Source organism: Orbicella franksi, chromosome 8 (genome assembly GCF_964199315.1).
Source record: "Orbicella franksi chromosome 8, jaOrbFran1.1, whole genome shotgun sequence".
Taxonomy (NCBI): domain Eukaryota; kingdom Metazoa; phylum Cnidaria; class Anthozoa; order Scleractinia; family Merulinidae; genus Orbicella; species Orbicella franksi.
The window spans coordinates 16,165,650-16,177,065 of NC_138152.1; the positions used below are offsets into that span (position 1 = coordinate 16,165,650).

The 11,416-nt window shown below is 40.0% G+C and overlaps 2 protein-coding genes across 2 annotated transcripts; both read right to left on the minus strand.

Annotated features, from left to right (window-relative positions):
- Window positions 1–739: 739 nt before the first annotated feature.
- On the minus strand, window positions 740–2,156 carry LOC145494817 (failed axon connections homolog). Its single transcript, XM_081474391.1, has 2 exons — window positions 1,712–2,156; window positions 740–1,172 (listed from the first exon to the last, which is right to left on the minus strand). Exons 1-2 carry the CDS (start codon window positions 2,059–2,061, stop codon window positions 740–742), a joined length of 783 nt encoding a protein of 260 aa, XP_081330517.1. The 5' UTR covers window positions 2,062–2,156.
- A 2,500-nt stretch (window positions 2,157–4,656) lies between these two features.
- LOC145494810 (failed axon connections homolog) lies at window positions 4,657–8,197 on the minus strand. Its single transcript, XM_081474384.1, has 2 exons — window positions 7,621–8,197; window positions 4,657–5,920 (listed from the first exon to the last, which is right to left on the minus strand). Exons 1-2 carry the CDS (start codon window positions 8,028–8,030, stop codon window positions 5,491–5,493), a joined length of 840 nt encoding a protein of 279 aa, XP_081330510.1. The 5' UTR covers window positions 8,031–8,197; the 3' UTR covers window positions 4,657–5,490.
- Between the last annotated feature and the right edge of the window lie 3,219 nt (window positions 8,198–11,416).

The following is an 11,416-nucleotide window of genomic DNA, read 5'->3' on the forward strand; positions in this document are numbered from 1 at the left end:
ATCAGCTACTAGGCTAGGTAATTAAGTTTTCTGCAAACAAAAGCAATTTTGTGGTTTAAGATTCCGAGACCTCAAACAAATCTCTCTACCCGTTTCCATATACTATGCTTTTGTAACAGTGGTAGCCTCATGAAAATCGTAAGTGGGAAAATCAGGACCGATAGACTATACAGCTGAGTGTCAATCATCTAGTGAGATCTAGCTATAAATGAAAAAAAATAAAAAATAAAAAAATAAATAAAAAATAAAATAAATAAAGTCGCGGATAGAAGGAATATATATACGTCCATGATTCAATACGTTTAATATGTTTTTTTCAAATATCACCTCTGTACAAAATGATCCAAAATGTTTTAATAAATACATTTATTTATGAATAAATGAATAAAGACACAATTAATTCTAGAGAGGAACGCCAGCATTTCAATCACTTATAAAATGATCCAAAATGTTTTAAATAAATACATTTATTTATGAATAAATGAATAAAGACACAATTAATTCTAGAAAGGAACACCAGCATTTCCATCACTTATAAAATGATCCAAAATGTTTTAAATAAATACAGTAATTTATGAATAAATGAATAAAGGTACAATTAATTCTAGAAAGGAACGCCAGTATTTCAATCACTTATAAAATGATCCAAAATGTTTTAAATATATACATTAATTTATGAATAAATAAATAAAGACACAATTAATTCTAGAAAGGACCGGAACGCCAGTATTTCAATCACTTATAGATTCCTTGAAATGATTTTATCCCAGTCTGGGTAATACAGTTCCTTCATTCTCCGAGCGTGGCTTTCAAGATTTTTCGCTTTAGACTTTAAGAGTACATCAAATGGACTTTCTGGACAGTCCCAGGCGGACGCAGCAATGAAAGCAAACAGTCCCGCGTCTGCTAGACAAGGCTTTTCTCCAAACAGGAATTTCTTTTCGCCCAAAATGTCCGAGACCGCAAGCAAATCTCTCTCGGCTATCCCGTACAGATCTTGATCCGAGTGACGCCCGATGCCTTGAGACCAAAGGTCTTTTCTGATCTTGCTCTTCACGCGGTGCACCAGAAGGTGTTTGAGTGGAAAGAAAAGATGACCAAACAACTTTGCGAACAATTTCTTCCGTATGCTCGCTCCGTAGTCAGACAACCAGCGGCAGTGAACAAGGGCCCTGTGAATGGACATTAAAACAGACCGGTAAACATCAATTCTCGGGTCCATGCGGCCATTGAAAATAGAAACTGCTCTCCAATAGCTTTAAAAAGCAGGCGAACGATCCATAAACATACAGGAAATTATGTCGTTTCCCTTCTTGTGTTATCCTTAACACTCGGCTAGTTATCAGCCGCATATCATGAAAATAACCAAACTTAAGTTTCAGACGATAAACTCATGTAAGACGCGGGAGAACGTGATAGTACCCAATGATGCATGAACTATACTTTTCATAGTTGGGTTGTCATACAGAACCATGAAGATAACAAGGTTAGCCGGTATCTCGAGAAAACCCAAACAACTTTAATTTCAAAGTCGTAGGTTGGGCTAGGCTAGCCATTATTCTCGGGTTTTTCCCACCCTCCCGCTGTTACGATCGACCCCACTGACAGAGAACCTGGAACTAGCTAAAGGCAGACTTCTATTTCAAACTGGCGTTTTATTATTCTACATGTACCCCCGGCCTTAAATCGAGAAAGTGCGACATACACCTACCAATAAGTGTTTTCCTCTAACATGGTTCGGACACTGTGAGCAATGGCTTTTTCTGTGTTGGTCAAATGAGAATCGATATCCACTTTAAACTCCCTCGTCAGAAACCGGATACAAAAATTAGAATCAGCAACTTCTTGCCCGTTGAACTCGATCCATGGCATTTTTCCCTTCTTGGAAAACTTCAAGGCATAATCATTTTCGTACGGGATCTTTGCCATGCGAAGAAAAGTTTCCAGCTTTAAGCATGGTGGAGAACCGTTCACCGATAAATCGGTTGGAGCGAACTGATGTAGAACGGCTGTACCAGGCTTAATGGATGTCTTCTTCTTGCTCTTCTTTGAAATCTGCATAACTTTTCGTAGCAGTAGTCGCTAGTCGCTTGTCACTGACGATGTGTGTTGTGAAAGGTATACTGCTGAAACTTCACACCTCCGCCTCAAGTCGACACTAAACGCTAGAGCTGTGTAGCAACCCATTTTATAGCTGCAATCGAAGTCTATATATGGTACATCCGCTACTTAACTGATAAATTTGTAAAACTACGCGATGGTAAGGACATTTGTCAGACTTTTTCCTTGACATAACCACAATTGGGTGTCATGAGATAAACGGAACACGAACGGTGACCCGCTGGCTTCACGAAACACACTAATAACACCTTATAACGGATGAGCATCGACTCTTGCTTATAAACACTCGCCGAAAAGACAAAACTTCTTAAAAAGTAACACTTTTAGAACTCGCATAATATTGCTAGAAAAATTAGTTTGTTCTCAATTAATTACGACAGAAATCCTGTGTCCGGAGCTTAGCGGAAGTGGGGAGTTCAGAACGAAACAAAAACAGGTGTGTACTGAAGCGTAATAGACAGATCGTGAGGATCCTTAGGGAGGACGAAAGGGTCTTCTTGTATCTTGCTGGCTAAAATCGAACATAAAAGTCAAAAAAAAAAAAAAAAAATTAACTTCTTAGCTCAAAAGCTTTCTGCCATTCAATGGAATTGTCCACTTTACAATATCATTTAGTAAAACGGATCATCGGCTAGTAATCCAGGAAGCGCAAGACACTTGTTAAGCCAAGGCGTGACCGGAAATGATGCTAGTGGTGTGTTGAAAGTTCTGACAATGATCAGTTACGTACGTACACCAAATGGCACATCTTGATACTCCATAAGGTACGCTAGGTCTGAAATGCAATGCACCTTGCCAGATATAAGCCGCAGAAGCTTTTTTTTTTTGTTGTTTTTCTGTTTTTTGCTAGTATATATTAATTTAAAGCTGCCAATTTTTCCCTTGGTCTCGTACAGCTACGTTATCGTGACAATTGTTCGTGGCGTGATATGCCTCATAGTACAGAACGTCCGTTACGCTACTTTATAGTCTCGCTTAAACGCACTTTAAAGCACTTCCTTTTCAGAGTTTTTTCCTTATTGCGCATATACAAGTACGACTGGAAAAGTCCATCGTACAAACAGCCTTAAAATTCGTCCTTTTTTAGTAATTCTAAAATACGGATGCTACGCTTGCACGGAATAAAATGTCATAATAAATCTTGATGAATATTTACATAGAGGGATCAGGTTACGTGTTCATGAAGAGAACGTCAATCCGATTGCATCTGATGTCGTGCCTAATGTAATATTTTGGAGCTAAAAATACAATGTTATAGCATTATCCCCCTTTTGGTGCAGCTTGCCTGTTTCTGTCTGTGACAAAACTTTATTACAGGTGTAATCGAAATCCACACATCTAAGAGATTCGCACTTTTACTAGGTAGCTATTGCTGAAAACAAACAAGCTGAAACAAGCTGAATATACAGAGCAGGAAAGCAAAACGAAATACAAATAAAGTAAGCAAAAGTGACGAAAAAATAACGAAACTTACAAGATTTGTGTGGCGACTACGACGACTAAAACATAATGAAAACGACAACTAGAAAACTAACTGTAGAAGAAGCTACACCAAACAATAGAAACAACGGATGAAAAAATGTACACGAAAATGTGAATCGTTACGTAAACGAAAATAACTGACGAAACTAATTAGAATAAGAAATACACGCGGAATAATTGAGAAACAGAAAACAATGGACAAAAAGACGCAAAGCCACAACAAAATAGAGGCGTCGTGACTACAACAGGAACATTGGATCTCATTTGCGGTGACTTTATTTGTTTTTCAAAGTAACTCGTGAACACGTATTTCCGGTCACTCGTATTGCGCCTCTGTTTAACAAGGTAAGTACAACGTGTCCGGGCTTATTGTTTAATATAAGTTGCTACATAAGCGGGAGTCAAGAGTTTCTTACAGACTGTACATCTACAAGCTGATTAGTCCAAAGTCAATTGAAATTGGCCATCTGCAAAACTTGCGTGTTATTGTCCTTACTATACAGAATCTATACATGTGCATGAATGGTTTTAAGACTTTTAAGTTCAAGGAGAACGATTTATTTGGCCGTAAATAGGCGAGAAATTCTTGTCATGAACATATCAGCAGCCCGTTGTGCCCGACAGTCAAGCCGTTGGGTTTTAACCCGTTTATATTTACTGCAGAACTGACCACAGAAAAGGCAAGAGATAAATATTTATATATATATATCTAATATCAGTTAATCCCTAAGGAATATGTCACACAAACTGATGACGTCAAAGGTGGTTTTTGGGTTAAAACCCAACTACTAGACTGTCCTATACAGAGCGATTCAACTTTCCGCCTCTGGAAATGTTCTTGTCGGGAACTTTTTCGTGCATTACGTCTAATAAATTCCCCTCAATGATGACTACAAATAGAAAAGGTTGTGGTTAGTTGGCTGTAGTCTGAGGGAAAAATCCCGTAGTAAATTTATAGAGCGTACAGTGCGATCCCAAGTTAATAAATTAACGTCAAGAAAACGGAGCTTTTCGAAAACGATGGTGTCACGATACTCATGTGATCTCCCTGACCGAGTTTTCCTCAAACTCAAACGAATTTAAATTGACCGGTGATTTTTGCGTTTTGAAATTCCTCTGGCGTACTGTAGACAGAAAACATTTGATGTGTTTTTAGAGTGAAACCTCCGTTTTCAAAAAATCTCCGGCGCAGGGTGGACGGGGCCTTATTTGAAATAAGTCCAAAAAAAAAAAAAAAAAAAAAAGCTATTGCGAGGCTGAAATGAAACCCAAAATGCAAGCCATTTGCTAATACAGTGGAACCTCGGGTTGCGACCACCTCCTCGCCGGTAAGCGACCACCCCTCCTCAGCGACCAGTTTTCCAATTAAGCAACCAAACTTTTCCAAGTCAAATCACTATATTTGGAACCTCTTGTAATTGACCACCTCTCGCAAGTGACTGCGACCACTGCTGGAGCTAAACATTTGAAATTTTCTTTTGTTCTTAACCTCCCGTAAGTCAATGGACAGATAATAGAGCGAAAATTGCATAATAAGGTGTTGGGCATTATCGCATTCGTTGGATAGTACAAGAGACTGAAATTTCTCAATCGGAAGCACCAGATTGTTTTTTTCAAAATTGACTTTTCACATGAATAAAACATTTAAAACATAGATAGGTCTCAACAGTTACCTTATACTAATGAGGCAAACTTTTGACCCAATCTGATCTAAGCTCTCGTAAGTGATCACTTTCCGTAAGCAACAACCTAGGCTTGACATTTTGGGTGGTCGCTTACGGAAGGTTCGACTGTAACAATAAAATGTTCATCACGTTTTATAATGCCTGAATGAATAAATGGACGTGTCGCAAAGAATCCGAGAAAGCAGATAACATCGTCCTTAACTTAGTCAGATTTATGTTTTTTCGAAATGATTTCATCCCAGTCCGGATAATACATCTCCTTCATCCGCTGGGCATGCTCCTCAAGATTCTTGATTTTAGACTTGGTGAGTTCAGCGAAAGGACTTTGCGGACAGTCCAAAACAGAGGAGGTGATGAACGCAAATACGGCAACGTCAGCCAGGCAAGGTTTTTCACCAAACAGAAATTTCTTCTGGCCTAAAATTGCTGACACAGCAAGCAAATCCCTCTCAGCTATTCCGTACAAATCTTGCTCCGAGTGACGACCAATGCCGTGCGACCACAGATCCCTTCTGACCTTTCTATCTACCTTGTAGCATGCGAGAAGTCTGAGAGGCAGGACAAGATGACCAAAGAAAACCTTTCGCATGTGCTCGGCGTAGTTAGTGCACCAGCGGTAGTATACAATTGTCCTATAGAGGATCAAGGAGACGGAAATTAAATTATCTCATTTGTCCTATCGGAAATATGATGCCTAATGGTAAGTATCGAGCGGTCTAAGGGCCTGTTTCCAAGGAGGGAGTGTTACCCTAGCGAGCGGGTTAACCCTAGCTGGAAGGCAAAAGATAGCCGAGGTTTACAAGCAAAATTTCACTGGTAGGGTAACCCTAAAACCAGGGACATTTTAATGCGCGGTTACACTCAGAGTCTGGGAACAAGTAGAAAGTTAACCCGGGTAGGCGGGTTAACCATACCTGGAGTGTTTACAAGGGAAAAGAGTTAACCCGCCAGCCAGGGTAACCCTAGCACGCAGATAGGGTAACCCGCCTACCCGGGTAACCAAAGCTGCCTAACTGCCTTGTAAACACGACGAGTGAGTGAGTGCTAGGGTCACCTGCTTGCTAGGGTAACCCTCTCTCCTTTCAAACAGGCCCGAAGTCATTATATGTTCCCGGCCGGGAATGTTGTGTTATACTTTCAAAGCGCCTCTTTCTACCCAAGAGTATGCCCCATTAATTAATCCAATTCATCGTTTAATAGCGACATACCTGGACAAACATGTGAGTCTGATGGACTCTTGGCCCTTATGCAGTTTTTAGATTGCGTTAATATAGAGCGGTTTTCAACTGAGTGTCGTAAAACCAAAACCAAACCAATTACTTACCAATTAGACTACTAAGCCAATCTCAAACCGTAGTAAAACCAAAACCACAACCAAAGTAATTATCTAATTACTTTCGACACTCAAATGAAAACCGCTCTATTCAACACAATTCAGCATATTTAATTTATCTCTTTATATGTCCGTTACTATTAGAAACTGAGAAAATGCAGGTTCTTGTCCTTCATAAAGACATAAAAATATTCAGGTTTGAAAGGGATTCGAATCCATGACCTCGGCGATGCCGGTTCAGTGCTCTTCCAACTGAGCTATTAAGCCAAGTGGGAACTGGTCAAGTTTAGGGTTAGATAAATTATGCCGGCGTATTTTCGAGCATAATACTATGGTGCGAGCATCGAGCTCAATGCCAGCATAATAGTCATGTCTAGGAGCATAAAAGTTGATAAAATTATCCTGCTAATAAAAACATCAAAATAATGTGTTTAAAAAATATCAATTGTGGGCTTTTTGGCTGCTTTATGCTGCTTTCTTGAAGGCCTGGTTTTCTGTTTGAAGGCCTGGCTACCTTACTTTATGACTGGCTCCCCAGGCAGTTTTCACTTGTCATGAACCCAACTGAAGAGACTGCTGACATTTAGCTCTTGTTGCTCCGTACTAAAGCATTCTATTTCAAAGGCGTTGTTGTTATTTAAAAGAACGACATTAAATATTAGATATGTTAGCACCTATTTTGTCTTTTTTTATTTCCGCAAAATTCACCCCGCATCCTTGAGCATAATGCTAGGGCACGAGCATAATTTCGAGCATAATGCTATAAGTTTAGGAGTGACGCTCAAAACCATAATACTCAAATTTTCGAACGTAATTTATCTAACCCTAGTCACGTTGTGAGGTGACTCCAAGTGGACACGTGACCCGATCAATTGACAGTGATTGGGACTGGATATGTTGATACGCTTGTTTTAGAATTCTCGCTGTAATAATTAAACGTAACGGTCAAATAATAATAATAATAATCTCTTCATCGGAACATAAGACTGTGTAACTCACCAGTAAGTGTTCTCTTCCAACATGGTGCGAATACTGTGAGCAATGGCCTTTTCTGTGTTGGTCAAATGAGAATCAATATCTACTTTGAACTCTCTCTTCAGAAACTGAATACAGAAATTGGAATCAGCAATTTCTTGGCCGTTAAACTCGATCCAAGGTATTTTCCCCTTCTTAGAAAACTTCAAACCATATTCATTTTCGTACGGAATCCTTGTCATGCGAAGGAAGGTTTCCAATTTTAAACATGGAGGGCTAGCATTTACTACCAAATTGGTTGGAGGGAACTGATGTAAAATGACCGTACCAGGCCTCGGCTTCTTGGTTTTTTGCTCTTTTTTAAACATCTTCACAAGGAGATAAATGACAACAAATGCTGTGGAAGCGATGCCAGCGTATAGAATAGACACCATGGTTTAACTCGTCGCAACTGTAAAGAGTGAATTCCCATGCGTTTTGTGCATGGATGGCATGACTTGGCACTTCTTTGTCACGCAACAAATCAAATCTTTATCGAATTTGCATATCAATGCAGCATTCATGAAAATTAAGCAACCATGACCACGTTTTGTAGAATAAAGCGAAGAGTATTCTAGATATATAGACTCTAAAGGCCAAGAGGAAGCAAGGAGTATCCTTTCTAAAACTAAAGTTTGGTACTTGAGTTCTTCAGGTAGACAGCCGTTTCCACAAGAAATCGGTCAATTTGAATTTTAGAAATACTGCCATGATCGTTACGACCTTCTAGATAATGTAATAGTCACATTTTATTACGAGTGAATGTGCGCGTCATCCCTGACCTAGTTGATTAGTTATGCAAAGAAAAGGGAGACATTAGGCAAGTGTTCAACAGGCTTTTCATAGTGAGAGCTCTTCAGCAATACTTAAATGTAAAATTGATTCTTCTCTTAGCCTGAATCTTGCAGATGTATGGGTTTTTACGGTGACAGAATGTTAGAGACTTAAAATATGCGAATTAAAGCCAAGATTTTGCTTTTGAGCGCGGCCGAGATCAGGACCGACATGCTGAGGTCTACGAAGCCGGTCGGCTCTTTTTTTTTTTTTTTTTTTTTTTTTTTTTGCGAACGTTAGAGTTTCTGGCTCCAGCAGCGCGAAAGGCTCGAAAATTGCGAAGGCAAAATAGCCAAATCGTACTGCAAGTCATCCGTCTACTAGCGCACCTGGAAAGCAAGAAAGAGACGGTGAGATTCATCTTTCTTTAAAAAGATTTATTTTCGAGTCTGGCAATATGCAGTTTCTCCAGTTTGTAGACAAATCTATTTTTACAGGTTTTTCAGACAAATCTATCTGAAACCTGAAAAAGACCCAAGCAAAGTCTTGTCAGGTATAACAAGAGAAAATGGGTACAATTATTTTCTAAATTGTTGCGTTTCAAGTTACGATGACTGTACTGTACATCTAAGACTACTTGAGAACCAACATTTAGCTGGCATAGCGTAACAAAGACATGGCACAAGCCTCAACCCTGACCTCTTGTAGGGTTCATGCGATGTTTATACAAGACTCATGCAAAGCTGACTTTTGGGGTTGGATCCGTTAGGTCTCTCAATGCTAAGCATGCTCAGTGAGGCTAACTATGCAAATTGAAAAATATTTACAAAACCTCCCACGACAAGAATATGTTGGACTCTCTTTGACTGATGACCTCAACTGAATTGGCGAATTGTTAAACTGACACCGGCGGACCATCTGGGTTCCGAAATCACGAAATTAAAAGAACACTTTCCAAAAGGACAAAACGTTGAGGGTACGGTAACATTATTAAACTCTTATAAGATATTTCAGTCGTCGTCTGATCTCAATTATGCTACCTCCGGCTCTATTCCCCCCCTTTGCCAGGCGCTTAGAGAGAGTAGGGTAAACGAGAGGAAATCTCGAATTGAAACGTGCTCGTGTGAGTGGACCTCGGAGGGTGGAATAGGACTTGGCTAACTGCCCTCAAAATCGGTCATACAGGTTAAACTTCTTATCTGGTTAAATTTCCACCCTTCACCTACTCATATTAAAGTAATTAGTCAAACTGATCATCAGTGTCGGTTGTTTAAAGTTTATCCGGGATTACACATGATAAGCTAAGGCGTAACCGGAACTGATACTTGGGAAGGGTCTCAAGCATCTGTCACGTATCAGCGCCAGATGAGCCATCTCTTGTTTTCAATTCCCTTGGAGCTGGTTCAAAACTGATCTTATTTAACAAGGTTTCAATTGCACTCGTCTTTTAACTATGTTGACTTATACCACCATCTCACTTCACTGTTAAAAAGACTACATATTTCCTCGGTCTCGTTTACAGAACGCCCGACGTAACTCCCCGCACGAACTGTTCGGTAATCGACCTAAATCAAACTCAATCGAACTTGTCGAATACTTGGTTCGATTATGTTTGGCAATCGAGCTAAGTCGAACCAAAAAATGTGCGAGGGCTCGATTGTGAACTATATCGAAAGTAACTGAACTTCTTCGAATGTTGAAGCCATTACTCGAAGTAGACGAGATTTCTGAAAAGTCTTTAGCAAGTACGAACAACAAAGAATTGAATGAAACGAACAATAGAAATTATGTAACAAGAAGCTAAGAGCAACGCAGTGAGCTGAAACGAGGCTGGTTCAACAGTATAATGTTCAAAAGTGTAGCTGCTCTCGTCCCCTCCCGGGGGAGGGGGGGGGGAGGGGCAACTCAGATATAAAAAGGACGGAGCCGCTAAGAGGTACCAAGATCCTGTTTGGTGGGAGTGGCTTGAAAGTTTATTCTGCCCTAAAAGATACAAATCATCCATACCACATTATCTCTTGTCATATTTTTTTCGGCTCAACGCCTTAAAAGGTACTGCAAAAGCTTCCGCTGTGGACATTAGTGAGGCTAAGCACCCTAAGAGGTAGCAAAACCGCTTTTTTTTAACCTCTAAAAGGTACGACGAGCACCCCGGTCCTTTTTTAATTTGGGAAGCCCCCCCCCCCCCCCCTCCCCGCCTCCTTCGGGCTCTCGAAAGTTTGTAATTCTTTTCATTGTCAGCAGCTGTTTTGTTCTTGGGCTAGGGACATTGTTCCTGTTGTTTGTTCTATGCTACTCTCAAAGCCATTCATGATGTGAGACCTTACGAGAGCTGACTCCACACATAATGTTCTTCGTAAGACAGCCTAGAAAAACAAAACATTCAGAAAAACATTATAACTCCCGTTTTTAATCGAATGTATTCCAGATTCGACCATCGAACTTATTCGAACTCAGTCAAAGTGCGATTGCGTTCGATTAATATTACTCCATTATATTTCTTGCGAGTTTGATTGTGTCTGATTGCCGAGCTCTATCGAACCTAATCACTCGATTAAGTTCGATCAATCGAACGTTTGATTTAGTTCGAGCAGTTAAGTCGAAAAATGCGACAGAGGGGCTCAATGACGTCAGCCATGCATTGCCACTCACGTCATTCTCGCTACCAGTGCCCGCGCGTTTTGGATCAGCGGTGATTGAACTCGCAACGCACTCGACAAAATAAACAATAGCCCTTTTCACGGTTAATTTTTCTCACTTGCATTACATTGTAATCCAATGTGGATGCGAGGCAATTTCGGGCTAAGACTAAACAATAGCCCGAAATTGCCTCACATAAATGCTAGATTTTATTGTAATGCAAATGAGCAAAATTAACCGTGAAAAGGGCTATTGGAACCCAAAACGTCTGCCTCCGGGTTTGATTTGCGCTTGCGCTAAAGTGGAAAATAGAATCAACTGTCCTTGTTTAATCATTCTAACTGGTATGCACTTCCACCACGCAATT